This window comes from Mustelus asterias, chromosome 11 (assembly GCF_964213995.1).
Source record: "Mustelus asterias chromosome 11, sMusAst1.hap1.1, whole genome shotgun sequence".
NCBI classification, from domain to species: domain Eukaryota; kingdom Metazoa; phylum Chordata; class Chondrichthyes; order Carcharhiniformes; family Triakidae; genus Mustelus; species Mustelus asterias.
Window position 1 is genome coordinate 8,453,317 of NC_135811.1, and position 18,574 is coordinate 8,471,890.

At 46.1% G+C, this 18,574-nt stretch overlaps 1 protein-coding gene across 2 annotated transcripts in view; it reads right to left on the minus strand.

Moving 5' to 3' along the window:
* Window positions 1-383: 383 nt before the first annotated feature.
* The window catches only part of loxl4 (lysyl oxidase-like 4), a 167,402-nt gene continuing 149,211 nt past the window's right edge, over window positions 384-18,574 (minus strand). Inside the window, exons 12-15 of one of the 2 annotated variants that reach the window (XM_078224342.1) lie at window positions 17,123-17,238; window positions 11,406-11,542; window positions 7,891-8,002; window positions 384-1,011 (exon numbers count right to left, since the gene is read on the minus strand). In XM_078224342.1, the coding sequence (XP_078080468.1) occupies window positions 941-1,011; window positions 7,891-8,002; window positions 11,406-11,542; window positions 17,123-17,238 (436 nt within the window). In that variant the 3' untranslated portion in view covers window positions 384-940. The remainder of the gene's footprint in view (window positions 1,012-7,890; window positions 8,003-11,405; window positions 11,543-17,122; window positions 17,239-18,574) is intronic. The other variant, XM_078224343.1, reaches the window with a different exon arrangement.

Genomic DNA, 18,574 nt, shown 5'->3' on the forward strand with positions numbered 1-18,574 from the left:
AGGCTGAGCTGCAGTTGATGAATAGGAGTTTGTCATTGGTGTCCTTGTTATCCAGGTATTCCAGGGTTGAATGCAGGGCCAGGGAGATGGTGTCTGCTGTGGACTTCTTGCGGTGGTAGGCAAACTGTAGTGGATCCAGGCAGTCTGGGAGGCCGGAATTGATTCGTGCCATGACTAACCTTTCGAAGCACTTCATAATGATGGATATCAGAGCCATTGGACAATTGTCGTTAAGGCTTTTTTATGGTACCGGGATGCTGGCCATCTTCTTGAAGCAGATAGGGACCTCAGATTGTTGTAAAGAGATTTCTGTTGTAGTTAACCAGGTAATATTTAAGAGTTACCTCTCCGATAGACTGTAACATAGCACCAGATACAGCAAAGAGAGATAAAAGCTGAATAGAATTCAGATTATAATTGAACACGATGTACATTCCCTTTTGTTTAATATTATATATTTATATAGATCTTTCCAAAAATATCCTCAAGTATTTCAATGTGCAAGTATTGAGGTTATGAGATCTGATTTGAATAAAATTTTAAAACTGAAAGAAAATTAGACCACGCACAGAGAATGGGGAGGGGGGGAGGGGGGGGGGTGGTGGTTGCTATTAACATTTATTGTCAGGCAAAAACACTTGCCCCTATTGGGGGAAGAGGGAAAACAGGTGTTTGATTTGCCTGGCGCTAAAAGTCAAAATCTCCCCCAAAGACTTGCACCATTTGTATTGGGACATGACCACAAGTTTCTAGTGCATGATCGGACTGTATGCCCCTCCCTCCCCACCAGAGTCCCATTCAGTTGTTGACTCGCAAACATGTTCCTCAACTGAGTCACGGGATAGTCCAAACGGCAGCCGAAATGTGATCGGGGTGAGGGTACACATCCAGAGGAGGAGGTCCGAGGTATTGCCTGGTATTGTCAGTGATATCTCTCCTGTTAAGACAAGTCATTGGACAAGAAAGGCTGATGTTCAAATTGATCTTCAATTGCAGAGCTGAAGGCATCACCTGAAAGGTAAACAGACAGGGGGGATCAGTCAGGAAGGAGTGCTTTACACAAAGGATAGCAGAAATCAGAGAACTCTCTCCTCCATCAATGGGCTCAAAGGTTCTGGGGAGAAAGCAGGATTGGGCTATTGAGTTGGACGATCAGCCATCATCGTAATGAATGGCGGAGCAGGCTCGAAGGGCCAAATGCTCCTATCTTCGATGTTTCTATGTCTATGTTTCTATGGCCACGATTCTCCTATTGCGGCCCACAACTTTTCTGGCGGGTGGCGGTGGGAGACGTGCATCTCCGGCCTCGAACGGGGATTTGCACGCGCATCTCCCAGAGTTGGCGAACAGTTGCCGGCCAGACTATGTTGGAAACCGGCAGGAAGGCAGGTAAGTAATTTAAATCTGTTTTTGATATGTTTTAAATATGCATTTTAGGTCATTATCACCAAATTTCATCGGATATTCACGACTGGGACCTCTTCAGTGCACAGAGTGTGGAGATTCAGGGGAGAAGCTGAACTGACAGAACGGTTGGGATTTAGGACAGTTTTCCCGCCAATTCAGCACTTTTGGGAGAATCGCCCCCTATGTTTCCAAACAGCTGTTGAGATTGGGGTTAATTGACAATAGTAAAACTGGGATGGGGACATTTTTATATAAAAGCAAAATACTGCGGATGCTGGAATCTGAAACAAAAACAGAAAATGCTGAAAACTCTGTTCTGACAAAGCCAGACTCGAAACGTTGGCCCTATCTATTCTCTCTCTCCACAGATGCTGTCAGACCTGCTGAGATTTTCTGTTTTTTGAAAAGATTTTTGTTTTGCATTTGTTCACTCAAAGTTGCCATGGCAACTCTTGCTTTTACAGGCATGTTGAGCTCTGGAGCTATAATGGTCGAGGCTCCAAATTTCTTCCCTTCTCATGGCTGACCAGGAGTCTTTCCCTCTCTTACAGCCAACCAACCGTTGGTGCGTGTTGGAATGATTTACAGGTTCATAGAATCATAGAATCCCTACAGTGCAGAAGGAGGCCATTCAGCCCATCGAGTCTGCACCGACCACAATCCCACCCAGGCCCTATTCCCGCAGCCCCTCATATTTACCCCATTAATCCCTTAACCTATGCATCCCGGGACACTAAGGGGCAATTTAGCATGGCCAATGCACCTGACCCACACATCTTCGGAGCGTGGGAGGAAACCGGAGCACCTCTCCCTCCATGCAGAAACGGGGAGGATGTGCAAACTCCACACAGACAACTGACCCAAGCTAGGAATCGAACCCAGGTCCCTGGAGCTGTGAGGCAGCAGTGCTAACCACTGTGCCGCCCCTCAATCTGTTTGATCGCCTTATGATTTTGGCCTTCAAGTACTTGGATGGTATCTTCTGCCTTAGAGGCAGAGATGCTACCCACTGCGCCACAAGACCACCACGTGAGGTTAGCGGTGTGTTGGCAATGTCACTGGATTAGTAACCCAGAGATCCGGACCGGCTCTGTGGGATACTCCGAACCACAAATTTTTCACGTCAAATTCATGAAACAAAGTAACATTTAAACAATCTCCAGACTAATATTCCTGTTCTCCAGCTTGCCGCTGTGTTGCTTTTGGCAAAGAAGGTAATTGTGCCTTTGTGTTTAGCTGAGGTGTAATAAAACAATATTTAATAGATCTAATTTTAACTTCATGACTTGCACTGGCAACTCTGGGAATATGGGTTCAAATCCCACCAGGGCAATTTAAATTCAATTAATAAATCTGGAATATAATTCCAGTTTCTTCCCATACTCCAAAGACGTGCGGGTTAGGTTGATTGGCCATCCTAAATTGCCCCTTGGTGTCAGGGGGATTAGCGGGGTAAATGTATGGGGTTGTGGGGATAGGGCTTGGGTGGGATTGTTGTCGGTGCAGGCTCGAAGGGCCGAATGGTTTCCTTCTGCACAGTAGGGATTGTATGCTTCTCTAAAATTAGGCTTTATCCTTAATGGTGACCATGACAACTATCATTGGTTGTTGTGGAAACCCATCTGGTTCACTAATGTCCTTCAGGGAAGAAAATCCAAAGATGTGCGGGTTAGGTTGATTGGCCATGCTCAGTTGACCTTAGTGTCAGGGGGATTAGCAGGGTAAATGTGTGGGGTTATGGGAATAGGGCCTGGGTGGGATTGTGGTCAGTACAGGCTCCAAGGGCCAAATGGCCTTCTGTACTGTACAGATTCTATGGTTCTCTCAAATCTGCCACCCTTACCTACCATTCTGGCCTACATGTGACTCCAGACCCACAGTGATGGGGTTGACCCTTAACTGCCCTTCTGAAATGGCTGCGTGAGTGACTCAGTTCAAGAGTAATTAGGAATGGGCAGTAAATGCTGCTCACATGACCTGGAAGAGTCCATCACGCAAACCAGCCTCCCATCCACTGACTCCGTCTACACCTCCCGCTGCCTCGGAAAAACAGCCAGCATAATTAAGGACCCCATGCATCCCGGACATTCTCTCTTCCACCTTCTTCCGTCAGGAAAAAGATACAAAAGTCTGAGGTTGCATGCCAACCGACTCAAGAACAGCTTCTTCCCGCTGCCATCAGATTTTTGAATGGACCTACCTTGTACTAAGTTGATCTTTCTCTACACCCTAGCTATGACTGTAACACTACATTCTGGACCGTCTCCTTTCCTTCTCTATGAACGGTATGCTTTGTCTGTATAGCGCTCAAGAAACTTTTCATTGTATACTAATACATGTGACAATAATAAATCAAATCAAATCAAATTTTGTAAAACTCAGGTTTCTGTTAGGAAGGGTGATAAGTGATGTGGAACCAAGGTGGGTAATTGGAGTTAAGATGCAGATCAAGCATCATCTCATTGATTGGTAGAACAGGAGCTGAACTCCTCCTGCTCAGAAGGTCCTTTGTAATAACTTGCTGCAAAAATATTATCCCAAAATAATGGCACCTGTCACAAAATCTTTTTTTCCCCCTTCTGGCTGAATGTTGGACCTCTCAGGTGGATGGCATCTACTTGAAGTTGTCTCTGTTGAGGCCAATGTTTCTCCCTCTATCACTAACTAAAACAGATTATCTGCTCATTGACCCGTTGCTGTTTGTGGGATCTTGCTGTGTGCTAATTGGCTGCCCGCATTTCCCACATGACTAAAGTGACTACATTTCACAAATACTTCATTGGCTGGAAAGTTCTGTGTGACATGCTAATGTCATGAAAGGCACTGTGTAAGTTCATGTTCTTTGACGTCCTACCAGTAAGGTTGACCATATATCACAGCTCATTTGTACAGAGGCGGTTGCTGGCATTCTGGTGTTGTGGAATCCATTACACTTAAGCTACCAGGCAGATTTTTTTTTATTCGTTCATGGGATGCTGGTGTCGCTGGTTGGGCCAGAATTTCTTTTTAGCCTGTCTTGATGCTCTCTCCACTCCCATTGTTTTGTTTCTTAAAGACTGGATTAGTTGTAAGTATTCGCATTCCAACCATTATTCATGTAAATTGAGTCTGTGTCTTATAAGTTCTGTTTGTGAACAGAATTCCCACTCACCTGAAGAAGGGGCTCAGAGCCTCGAAAGCTTGTGTGGCTTTTGCTACCAAATAAACCTGTTGGACTTTAACCTGGTGTTGTTAAACTTCTTACTCCAGAATTTATTGCCAACCCTGAGGGCATTTTTAAGAGTCAATCACTTTGCTGTGTCTCTGGAGTCACATGTAGGCCAGACCAAGTAAGGACGGCAGATTTCCTTCCCTAAAGGTCATCAGCGAACCAGATGGGTTTTTCCGACTATCGTCAATGGTTTCATGGTCATCAGTAGATTCTTAATTCCAGATATTTATTGAATTCAAATTTCACCATCTGCTGTGATGGGATTCGAACCCGGGCCCCCAGAGCATTATCCTGGGCCTCTGGATTATTAGTCCAGCGACAATACCACAACGCCACTGCCTCCCCTACAATTTCCGTGACACTGGAAATTGTTCAAAAATTGCAGAAGCCTTTTGGCTAAGATCAAGTGTCAGACACTATAGTTAAGAAAGTCCACCAATGCCTCTACTTTCTCAGAAGACTAAGGAAATTTGGTATGTCAGCTACAACTCTCACCAACTTTTACAGATGCACCATAGAAAGCATTCTTTCTGGTTGTATCACAGCTTGGTATGGCTCCTGTCCTGCCCAAGACCGCAAGAATCTACAAACCGTCACACAAACCAGCCTCCCATCCATTGACTCTGTCTACACTTTCCGCTGCCTCGGAAAAGCAGCCAGCATAATTAAGGATCCCACACACCCCGGACATTCTCTCTTCCACCTTCTTCTGTCAGGAAAAAGATACAAAAGTCTGAGGTCACGTACCAACCGACTCAGGAACAGCTTCTTCCCTGCTGCCGTCAGACTTTTGAATGAACTTACCTTGCATTAAGTTGATCTTTCTCCACACCCCAGCTATGACTGGAATACCACATTCTGCACTCTCTCCTTTCCTTCTCTATGTACGGTATGCTTTGTCTAGTGCGCAAGAAACAGTACTTTTCATTGTATACTGATACATGTAACAATAATAAATCAAATCAAACCAAAAAAGTGTCAGATCAAGCCCAAGTGGAGTGCAATGCCTTAACTTGTCAGCTTGGATCTTGTTTGTCTTTCTTGTGGGGAGGGGACCATGAATTGGATTCAATGTGAATTTGAATTGGTTTTTGGAGCAAGCAAGGAGATAGATTTGGGCCTGCGCAGTCTACTCTGCGCATTGGCTTTGTAAATTTAAGAAGGGAACAAAATAATAAAAAAATAAAAACAATTGCAGTTCAATGTTGAGTGCTCTGAATTGCTCACATCTCTGGGCAGGATTCGAACCCGCAACCTCCTGCGACGTACAGTATCATAGCCAGTGTCTAAAGACCCTGTTGCATTTCTCTGCAGTGTGTATGGAGTCAGTGCTGGGAGGCTGCGATTCCAGGGACTCAGCATTCAGCCTGCCCATAGACAGGAAGAAAGGCAGCATTGCAATACTTGCCAATCCGGGGATGCTCACACAAAAAAGGCCCTTCAGGCTATTAGATGTCATCCTTCCAGATTATCAAGCCTACCATCTTTCAATTACAGCATCACAGCTTGACACTGTGACCTGAGCTCTCACAGAGAAACTGAAGATAATCATTTCCAATAAGCCAGCCTAGTATTAGATATCTGGAACTGACCTGAGTAAATCTCACTCTGACTGAAGTCACAGTAAATCGCTGAATGCTGCCTGATTAATATTAAATAGGTTTGCTCTGATCCATGAGATAAGATGGCTGTGTTTAACAGCCAGCTACCAATGCCCTGCCTCTAAACCCCAGCATAAAAACAACGGCTTCCCTTCACAACCTTAGGAGTGTTTTCTAGCCAATGATTTAATTTGATTTGATTTATTATTGTCACATGTATTAGCATACAGCGAAAAGTATTGTCTCTTGCGCGCTATACAGACAAAGCACATCGTTCACAGAAGGAAAGGAGCGAGTGCAGAATGTAGTGTTACAGTCATAGCTAGGGTGTAGAGAAAGATCAACTTAATGCGAGTTAGGTCCATTCAAAAGTCTGACAGCAGCAGGGAAGAAGCTGTTCTTGAGTCGGCTGGTACGTGACCTCAGACTTTTGTATCTTTTTCCCGAAGGAAGAAGGTGGAAGAGAGAATGTCTGGGGTGCGTGGGGTCCTTAATTATGCTGGCTGCTTTTCCGAGGCAGTGGGAAGTGTAGACAGAGTCAATGGATGGGAGGCTGGTTTGAGTGATGGACTGGGCTACATTCACGACCTTTTATAGTTGGGGTATTTTTGGGGTATACCCAATGGTTTTTTTTTTGATGTTTTAATGTAGGAAATGTGACCGCTAATGTGTACACAGGAAGATCCCACAAGATACGACGAGATCATCTATTTTGTAGTGGTGTTTGTCAAGGTATAAACATTGACCTAGAAACTGGGAGGGGGGCGGTGGGGGATGTTGGGGGGAGATCTGCCCTGCTTCTGAAGGGCAAGGGCAACTGCAAGTTCCCCTTCAAGTCACTCACTGTCCTGACTTGGAAATATATCGGCTGTTCCTTCACTGTCACTGAGTCAAAATCCTGGAACTCCCTCCCTAACAGCATGATGGGTGTATCTACATCACATGGACTGCTAGGTGACAGCTCACTACCACCTTCTCAAAGGGAATTCGGGATGGGGAATGAGCGCTGGCCCAGCCAGTGAAGCTCACATCCTGGAGATTTGCTAAATGGATGAGGTAAAGCAGAAGGAATGGAGACTCGTGTGGAGAATAAACACCAGCACGAGGGTGATGGGCTGAATGGCCTTGTTTCTGTGTTTGATATTCTACAGTAAGAAGTCTCACAACACCAGGTTAAAGTCCAACAGGTTTATATGGCAGCACTAGCTTTCAGAGTTTCACCCCTTTAAGGAGCAGTGCTCCGAAAGCTTGTGCTGCCAAATAAACCTGTTGGACTTTAACCTGGTGTTGTGAGACTTCTTATTGTGTTTACCCCAGTCCACATCATTTGATATTCTATGCCAGTCTATTCTCAGAGGGACACTGATTCAGTGAAATGATTCTGCATGTTTTACTTTTATGAAGAAGGCTTTCAGGTGCGACTGGATTTCGAGACAGTCTTTAGCTATTCCAGTCTGGATTGAGAAATTCGGAGTGTATTAAACTGAATTCAGGTAGCCGTGTGGGGACACTCTCAGTAACGGCAGCAATGGTTTGAGACTCAGGCCCTGATTCTACCGGCACGCCCGCCCCGAGAAGAGCATTCTCTGCTGGCCTCGGGCGCAACGTTACGAGCCTCGGATGGGCGTGCCAATACAATCCCGGCCTCAGTCTCCAATGTGGGTGACCTACCTGTGTGGCAACCGTGCATCCAGATCCGGTAGCCATCATATTTACAGCGACACTTCACAATATTGTTGGAGAAATCTGACTCAGCAACTTCCGCGTTGGGATTGATGTGAACCTGAACAAAGGAGAGAGGCAAAAATTCAGGACTTTTCCAGGGAGAAGGAAAACATCAGCTAGTGCACATAGCTTAACGGGGAGAGAGAGGAAGCACATCCACTTCAGAAACATTCACAGCAGAGTATCAACAGCACCCTCTCCATCTGAAAAAGGCCAACAGGTCAGGATAGCTACGGCAGTGCAGGATACGAGATATTCCACTGTGTTACACAGCAAGAGTCAATATCCTACCATCAGTCAGTAAGGATAGGTAACAACACCTCCTCCGTGATCATCCTCAACACTGGTGCTCCGCAAGGCTGTGTCCTCAGCCCCTTTCTATACTCCTTATACACCTTTGACTGTACGGCTAAATTCCCCTCCAATTCGATTTTCAAGTTTGCTGATGACACCATCATTGTGGGTCGGATCTCAAACAATGACGAGACAGAGTACAGGAATGAGATAGAGAATCTGGTGAACTGGTGCGGCAACAATAATCTCTCCCTCAATGTCAACAAAACGAAGGAGATTGTCATCGACTTCAGGAAGCGTAGTGGAGGACATGCCCCTGTCTACATCAATGGGGATGAAGTAGAAATGGTCGAGAGTTTCAGGTTTTTAGGTGTCCAGATCACCGACAACCTGTCCTAGTACCTCCATGTGGACACTATAGTTAAGAAAGCCCACCAACACCTTTACTTTCTCAGGAGATTAAGGAAATTTGGCATGTCAGCTACAACTCTTCCCTGCTGCCATCAGACCTTTGAATGGACCCACCTCGTATTAAGTTGATGTTTCTCTACACCCTAGCTATGACTGTAACACTACGTTCTGCACTCTCTCTTTTCCTTCTCTATGAACGGTATGCTTTGTCTGTATAGCACGCCAGAAACAATACTTTTCACTGAATACTAATACATGGGACAATAATAAATCAAATCAAATCAAATCTGCACCGCCCCAGATTATTCTCTGCATTTCCCCCTTCATAGAAACATGGGAACGAGGAATAAAAGTGGGCAAATTCAGCCCTTCGAGCCTGCTCCGCCATTCAATCAGATCATGGCTGATCTCTCCCTGGTCTCAAATCCACCTCCCCACCTGTTCCCCATATCCCCTTATCCCTTTTTTTAAAATCGGAAATATATCTGTCTCCTTCTTGAAACCATTCAATGATTCAGACTCCCCCGCGCTCTGGGGCAGCGAGTTTCACAAATTCACCACCCTCTGTGAGAAGTCGTTCCTCCTCATCTCAGTTTTAAATCTACCGCCTCGCAACCTATACCTGCGACCTCTTGTTCCAGATTGCCCCACAAGGGGAAACATTTGGTCCTCATTTACTTTATCGATCCCTTTTAAAATTTTATATACCTCGATCAGGTCCCCTCTCATCCTTCTAAACTCCAGCGAGTACAAGCCCAAACTGTTCAATCTCTCCTCGTACGTCAACCCTTTCGTCCCCGGAATCAATCTGGTGAACAATCTTCCTCCCCCCTCATCTCTATTTTCACTCAATGTTAGCTCCAGTCTCTGGACGAGATTCTCTGGCCTTCCCGTGGTGTGCTTCTTGGTGGTGGGAGGTGGTGTGTCATTGGCCGGTGGTGGGATCTTCTGGTCCTGCCGCTGCCAATGGGATTTCCCATTGAATCCACCCCCACACTGCTGGGAGCTCGGGTTAGTGGGACCAGAGGATCCCACTGGCATGAACAGCTGGAATGTTCCGGCCTCTATTTCCAATGCTCTCCGCTGCATCCTATGTGAACTCTAGACATTTCCTGGCACCTATGTCCCATTCTGCATGAAATCCTGCTTCTCTCTCACTCCAATCTTCATTGGCTATTTCCTGACACATGCCAAAACATTGAATGTATTCAAGAGGTGGCTGGATATAGCATTGGGGGGGAATGGGATCAAAGGTTATGGGGAGAAAGCAGGATTAGGCTATTGAGTTGGATGATCAGCCATGATCGCGATGAATGGCGGAGCAAGCTCGAAAGGCCAAATGGCCTCCTCCTGCTCCTATCTTCTGTTTCTATGTAACACATTGAACCCAAAATCTTTCATTACACAGAATGACACCACAGAAACAGGCCACTGGTCTGTACTGACACTTATACTCCACACGGGCATCCTCCAACCTTACTTCACCTCACCCTATCAGCTTATTTTTTTGTTTCTTTCTCCTTTATGCATTTACCCAATGTATCTAGTCTATTCACCTCAACTACTGCAAGTGGTAACGCTTTCCACGTTCTCGCCACTCTGAGTAAAGAGGGAAGACACAGTAAGAAGTCTCACAACACCAGGTTAAAGTCCAACAGGTTTATTTGGTAGCAAAAGCCACTAGCTTTCGGAGTGCTTGCTGCTCCTTCGTCAGGTGAGTGGGAATACCCACTCACCTGACGAAGGGGCAGCACGCTCCGAAAGCTAGTGGCTTTTGCTACCAAATAAACCTGTTGGACTTTAACCTGGTGTTGTGAGACTTCTTACTGTGTTTACCCCAGTCCAACGCCGGCATCTCCACATCATAAAGAGGGAAGGTCAGTCTTATATTCATAACTCCTAGCTTTGGCTCTTTCCCCCTGTAGAAACAATTTTCTCCTTTTCTACCCTGTCAAACATTTCATGGTTTGCGATGACTGCCTCTTTAAGGACAACACGGCAGGGTAAGCGTCACCTGGCCTGGGTGTCCATTCAGAACTCAAGAGTGGGGAATCCCCTCAGGAGGGGGAGTTCTCTTAGGCAGAGGTATTTCAGAGTGAGCTGCAAAGAGGCTGCTGATTTTGAAGATCCTTGAAAATAAATCCTTTGTTATTCACTCGTGATGTTTCTGGAAGTTCATTGTTACAAAAAGGCCTTGATTAAGACCCCCTTGGCCATCCCTTCTTTGAAGAAGAGAGCCTCCAATTTATCCATTCTTTCCTCATACTTCTAACCTCTCAGTTCAGATTAGAGTCCCTACAGTATAGAAGGAGGCCATTCGGCCCATTGAGTCTGCACAGACTCTCCAACAAAGAATCTTACCCAGGCCACACCTCGCAACCCCATGTATTTACCCCACTAATCCCCCTAACCTCAGGACACTGAGGGAGAATTTAGCATGGCCAATGCACCTAACTAAGCAGCACGTCTTTCGGACTGTGGGAGGAAACCGGAGCACCTGGAGGAAACCCACGCAGACACGGGGAGAATGTGCAAACTCCACACAGACAGTGACCCAAGCCGGGAATTGAACCCGGGTCCCTGGCGCTGTGAGGCAGCAGTGCTAACCACTGTACCAACGTGCCACCACCTTATGGTCTACCTCCAAGTTTTAATGTCTACATTTTCTTATTAACATAGAGAGACGTACAAATCTTTACCACATGGGTACAACAGTCTGGTAGGTACAAAGTAGGAGATTCACATTATTTCCATACCTGAAAGACATAGTTTCCTGGTTTAACATCAGTGATATCTATCCACTGACAGTCAATGTCATGACGGTACAGGTCAAAGCAACCCACTGTGACACCTTGGTCCCCGAAGTTTGCACATGAATATCGTTTTTGAACGCCTAGTAGAAAGAGAGAGGCAAAGGGGTAAATTGGACAATCGCACAGACTATAAAAGCAGGACAATTCGTTCCACTGGTGTCTCTCTCCATCTGGCAACCAACCTGCGCGGTCAAAACGGCACCACGGCCTGTTGGGGTTGACACAAATAATCAAATACACTACGCACTTCCCATCCTGCGCATGCCGGGACCTGGGGAATATTGGCCTGAATTCTCTGGTCTCACTCACTCAGGTAGACAAGGCTGTGAAGAAGGCATATGGAATGCTCTCCTTCATTGGTCGAGGTATAGAATATAAAAGTAAGGATATAATATTGGATTTGTATCAAACAACTGGAGCATTGCGTGCAGGTCTGGTAACCATATTACAGGAAGGGCGTAATTGCTCTGGAGGGAGTGCAGTGGAGGTTTACAAGAATATTGCCAGGGTTAGAAACGTGTATCTATGAGGAGAGATTGGATAGATGGGGTTATTGTCCTTGGAACAAAGAAGGCTGAGGCGTGATTTGATAGAGATGTACAAAATTATGAGGGGAAGAGATAGAATGGACAGGATATAGTTGCTCCCATTGGTGGAGAATTCTAGAACCAGGGGACATGGATTCAAATAAGTGGCAGAGGGTGTAGAGGGGACATGAGAAAGAACTTCTTTAACACAGAGGGTGGTGGGTGTCTGGAATTCACTGCCCGAGTTGGTAGTGGGGGCAGAGACCCTAAACTCTTTTAAAAGGTACCTGGATCTGCACCTTAAGTGCTGTAAGTTACAGGGTTAGGGACCGGATGCAGGAAGATGGGATTTGAAAGGGCATTTGGGTGTCCTTGGACTGGCTTGGACAAGATGGGCCAAATGGCCTTGTTCTGTACTGTAACCTTTTTATGGTTGTATGGTTCCACTACTGCTGCCAGTGGGAATGGAGAATTTGACGCTCAGCCAAAGCTCTGTTCACTGCAGTGGGAGCGGAGTTATGGAGTTCATAGAATCATAGGAACCCTACCGTGCAGAAAGGGGCCATTTGGCCCATCGAGTCTGCACCGACCACAATCCCACCCAGGCCCTACCCCCATATCCCTACATATTTACCCGCTAACCCCTCTAACCTACGCATCTCAGGACACTAAGGGGCAATTTCTCATGGCCAATCAACCTAACCTGCACTCTTTGGACTGTGGGAGGAAACCGGAGCACCCGGAGGAAACCCACGCAGACACGAGGAGAATGTGCAAACTCCACACAGACAGTGACCCAAGCCGGGAATCGAACCCAGGTCCCTGGAGCTATGAAGCAGCAGAGCTAACCACTGTGCTACCGTGCCGCCCATATAGAGTTATAGAGGTTTACAGCATGGAAACAGGCCCTTTGGCCCAACTTGTACATGCCGCCCAGCTTTCTACCACCAAGCTAGCCCCAATTGCCCGTGTTTGGCCCATATCCCTCCGTACCCATCTTACTGGAGAATCCTCGCCGTGGGCGTGGTCGGAGAATCCTGGCCATTATGTGTAAAGTGTGCTCAGTTGAGCCAACTTCATTCTTTCCCAGACTACCTATTTTCTCACCACAGCCCACATTCTTTCCAAATGGCGTCAAATTATATATCAAGCTCGCTCACATGGACTGCATCAGTTCCCTTTCAGAGTGATGTGTCTTACAGTGTCGGCTGAAGGAACCGCACACCTTACCCTCGTTATTCCCAAAATCTTAATTTGTCATGTTCCGAGGTCTGGGCACAGTGAGAAGACGGCTGGGCAATGAATCCTCCTTGCCTCGCCACTTCCAAAATCTCAGTCGCCTCCCTCAGAATCTCAGCCACAGAGTTTTACCCCATATAAAGGAGGCCATACAGCCCATCGTACCTGTGCCAGCTCTTTCCTTGCACCTTAATTAAAAGGTTCACAAGAATGATCCCTGGGATGAAGAGCTTGTCGTATGAGGAACGGTTGAGGACTCTGGGTCTGGACTTGTTGGAGTTTAGAAGGATGAGGGGGAGATCTTATTGAGACTTACAGGATACTGCGAGGCCTGGATAGAGTGGACGTGGAGAGGATGTTTCCATTTGTAGGAAAAACTAGAACCAGAGGGCACAACCTCTAAAACAGAGATGAGGAGGAATTTCTTCAGCCAGAGAGAGGTGAATCTGTGGAACTCTTTGCCGCAGAAGGCTGTGGAGGCCAGGTCATTGAGTGTCTTTAAGACAGAGATAGATAGGTTCTTGATTAATAAGGGGATCAGGGGTTATGGGGGAAAGGCAGGAGAATGGGGATGAGAAAAATATCAGTCATGATTGAATGGCGGAGCAGACTCGATGGGCTGAGTGGCCTAATTCTGCTCCTATGTCTTATGGTCCTATGATCTTAATTCTTATCTCTGCTGGGCTCAGATGGAAAGCACTCTCACCCCAACGACTGGAGGTTGGGGGTTCAAATCCTACACCGAAGCCTTGAGCAGGCTGTCACTCCTGTGCAGTAGTGAGGAAGTGCTGCACTGCAAATGGGCCATCCCCAATACGTGGTCAAGAACAGGTTAGCTGGCTGTGATCATTGCTATTGATCACAGCTTGGTGTGCGTAAACTGGCTTCTCCTATATTGTAACCACAACCGCAACTCAAAAAGTAGCTCATTGGCTGTAACAGGCTTTGGGATGTCCTGCGGCTTTTCTTCCTCAGAAACATTTCAGCATTTTAAAATTTATATATTAGTGTCACAAGTAGGCTTACATTAACACTGCAATGAAAATCCCCGAGTCGCCACACTCCAGCGCCTGTTCAGGTACATTGAGGGAAAATTTAGCATGGCCAATCCATCTAACCTACACATCTTTGGAGTGTGGGAGGAAACCGCAGCACCCGGAGGAAACCCACGCAGACACAGGGAGAACGTGCAGACTCCACACGGACAGTGACCCAAACGGGAACTGAACCCGGGTCCCTGGTGCTGTGAGGCAGCAGTGCTAACCACCGTGCCATCGTGCGCTTGTTTCTGATGTCTGAGAAGATATATTATCATGTGTCAGTGGGAGTTCTCTTCCAATATCGCCACGTGAGGTCGAAACAAAATGGTCTTGAGTGACTTTGACCGGGTGCAGTTAAAGAGGGTTAAAACTTTCCGGAGGCTTCAGGAAGCCCTGTGCTATTTTGGCAATGATTACATTTTGGAATAATTAGCGGGATTGACTGTGTATCTTAATGCCAGCAGGAAGCTGCCTCCACACACTGAATCACTTTCCCAGGACAGGCAGCACACTCTGATCCTCTGGATACTTCCAAATGCTGTCATCAAATTTAGACTGATAGCTCCCAGTTTCTCACGCAATCCCCCCTTTCCCTCACCTTTGGATCAAAGCACAGATGGACTTTCAATCTGTTTCAGGAACAGTGTAATGTATAATCCCCAAACACGCAGTAGACGGTTGCTATAGTTGCAAACAATTCAGGTTGTTCTAATGTTGGATTTTTCCAGGAACTAAATCATTTGAAGGAAGTGCTCTTTGTACTGGTTCAGCTTCTCTTTTTCTGCTTCTTTCGTGGGACGTGGGTGTCACAGGCTGGACCAGCCTTTAGAGGGCATTTAAGTCAACCACATTGTTGTAGCTCTGGAGTCAGGTGTAGGCCAGACCGGGTAAGGACGGCAGATTTCCTTCACTAAAGGACATTAGTGAACCAGATGGGCTTTTACAATAATCGACAATGGTTTCATGGTCATCGTTAGACTTTTAATCCCAGATTTTTATTGAATTCAGATTTCTGCCATGGTGGGATTCGAACCTAGGTCCCCAGGTCCAAAGTAATCTCTGGATTACTAGCCCAGTGACTCTGGTAACTCTGGTGTGATAGGTTTACATAGACATTCTCTATTATAACTGTCTGTGACAGGTTTCCATAGGGACTGTCTATTATAACTGGGGACGTGGGGCTGTCTATTTGAACTCTAACCAGGTTTTGGGCAGGACAAATATGTCAATGAGTCGTAGTATAACAACGGGAATGGTAACATAATGGTTATATTAATGGGCTGGTAACTCAGAGATGCTGGACTAATGATATGGAGCTAATAGTCCAAATTCCAACATAGCACTGGGTACATTTCACATTCAGTGGATTAAGCATATCTGAAATAGAAATGTAGTATGGTGGCCACATTTAGCATAAAAACCCATCTGGTTCACAAGTGTCCTTTGGGAAAGGAAATCTGCCATCCTTACCTGGTCTGGCCTACATCTGATTCCAGAGCCACAGCAATGTGGTTAACTCTTATTTGCCCTCAGGGATGGGCAGGTGGCAAGAGAGAATTCCTCATTATTTGCAGGCACATTTATGAAGGGTCAGACAGTCGATCGCAGACTTGTGGAGCTTAGAAACAGATCTGAGCCGTTAGAGGAAGACTAATATTAAAATAGCACCTTTCACAACCAGAGAATGTCCCAAAACACTTTACAGCCAATGAAGTATATCTTGAAGGGTAGTCACAATTATACTTTAGGAAAGGCTGCAGCCAATTGGCGCACAGCAAGCTCCCACGAGCTGTAATGTCATAACAACCCAATAATCTGCTTTTGAGATGTTGGATGAGGGATAAATATTGGCCAGGATACTGGTCAGAACTCAACTGCTCTTCGGCAATGTCGAATTCGAGGATCTTTTATGTCCATCTTACAGAGCAGGCAGTTTAACATCATATCTGGCACCCCTGACAGTGCAGTAACCCCTCAGTATTGCACCGGGAGTGTCAGCCTCCATTTTTATGCTCAAGTCCGACAGTGGGACTTGAACCCACAACTCGGCGATTCACCCAATCAAAGTGTATTGCACACTGAGCTACAGCTGATGCAGTAAACCATGCCGGCCGCAGAGTTGGCGTGCAGTGAGGTTACCCACCCATCTCGAGTCTGTCACCATTCCTTCGGAGTCACCCTGGCCAGGTGAAAATCGACCCATTGTGACCCAACAAGCACCTGACCATCGCACTTTACACCTATCTTCACAACTTGCTCTGAATCAGGTACCTCACCAATCTCTTTGTCAAAGTTAGTCAACACACTGGGGTGAATTTTCCCGTCACGCCTGCCACGGGAATCGGAGTGGGCGAGGAGTGAACCATGGAAAGGTTCGTTGACCTGAGGTGGGATTTTCCAGTTTCGGGACGAGTGCGGCTGGAAAATCCCGCCCACCAACTATGTTTACTCTGTCCGTGACCCCTTGAGTCCAGAGGAATTTCTTTCTCTAGGTGGGGATTCACTGATCTCGTTCGCCCCGCCCCACTGCCGATGAGAACGGAAAATCCGGCGCACGGCCAAAACTCCATCCATTGCAGCGGTACTGGAGAATCCCGGCTGTGGGTGAGGTCAGACGTTTCCAGTACTTGTCTCACTCACCACTCATCTAGACCAGAGATCAAACCGTAAGTTGAATAGACGACACCACGTCTCTTCATCACTCTGAAATGAGAAGTTATGTCTCCTTCCGATCTTATTTCCACTGAAAATGAATACAGCTCTGACAGGCTCCCTGCACAGCAAGACTTCACAGCCATTAGTTCGCTCCCCCACTCTGCCTCGCCCAACATCGCTACTCCCCCAGGAGACATACCTCTATCACAGTCCGTGTCTTCGAGACAGAAGCTTGCTTTATGACCTTCTGCGATCTTGCTGCCATTCATTGTCATGAGGTCATAGTGCGTGAAGATCTCCATGCTGTGATAGTGGCTGCAAAGGGAAGAAGCATCTGGTTTAAGTGAATGGAATACAATATGTGGCTTCAACTGCAGGTTTCAATTCAGAGCCTGGGCCATCTCTGCCTTTTGTGATGTTAGTGTCCCTTTAAGAGAGTTTTTTAAAAAAAAACATGGTCACCCTATTATAAAAAGGACATTATTAAACTAGAAAGAGTGCAGACGTGATTTACTGGGATGCTACCGGGACTTGATGGTTTGAGTTATAAAGATAGACTTGATAGACTGGGACTTTTTTCTCTGGAGCATAGAAGGCTGAGGGATGATCTTATAGAGGTCTATAAAATAATGAGGGACACAGATCAGCTAGATAGTCAATATCTTTTCCCAAAGGTAGGGGAGTCTAAAACTAGAGGGCACATGTTTAAGGTGAGAGGGGAGAGATACAAAAGTGTCCAGCGGGGCAATCTTTTCACACAAAGGGTGGTGAATGTTTGGAACAAGCTGCCAGAGGTAGTAGTAGAGGCGGGTAGAATTTTGTCTTTTAAAAAGCATTTAGACAGTCACATGGGTAAGATGGGTATAGAGGGATATGGGCCAAATGTGGGCAATTGGGATTAGCTTAGAGGTTTAAAAAAAAAGGGCGGCATGGACACGATGGGCCGAAGGGCCTGTTTCCATGCTGTAAACCTCTATGACTCTATGATTTCTGCAACTCTTACAGTTTGAGTGGTTTCACATCACATCAACTCCATTGTCGCCGACTTGACTATGATGAGTCCTTTTATTCTTTTATAATTCGCCCATGGGATGTGGGCATCGCCGGCTGGGCCAGCAATTATTGTCCACTCCTGAGGACATTTAAGAGTCAACCACATTGCAGTGGTTCTGGAGTCACATGTAGGCCAGACCGGGTAAGGACAGCAGATTTCCCTCCCTACAGGACATTAGTGAACCAGATGGGTTTTTACGACAATCGACAACAGTTGCATGGTCATCATTAGACTTTTAATTCCAGATTTTTATATTAAATTCAAATTTCACCATCTGCCAAGGTGGGATTCGAACCCAGATCCCCAGAACATTACTCTGGGTCTCTGGATTACTAGCCTGGTGACAATACCACTGCCTCTCCAATATTGCTTCTTAAATAATTTAAATGGAATTAGTTTTATGATCCTGCATTGTTAGGAGAAATCGTCATGTGTTTTTGGACACTTTTTTTCCAGTGAGTTTAAGGTTTCAGTTTTGAGAGTTCTGAGGCTACAGTTTAGTTTTTCGTTTTAGCAGGGGCATCAAGCAAGAAAGAAGCTGAAGTCTCTCTCTCTCTCTCTCTGTCTCCTTGTTCTATTTGGAAATTCTGCTGGTTA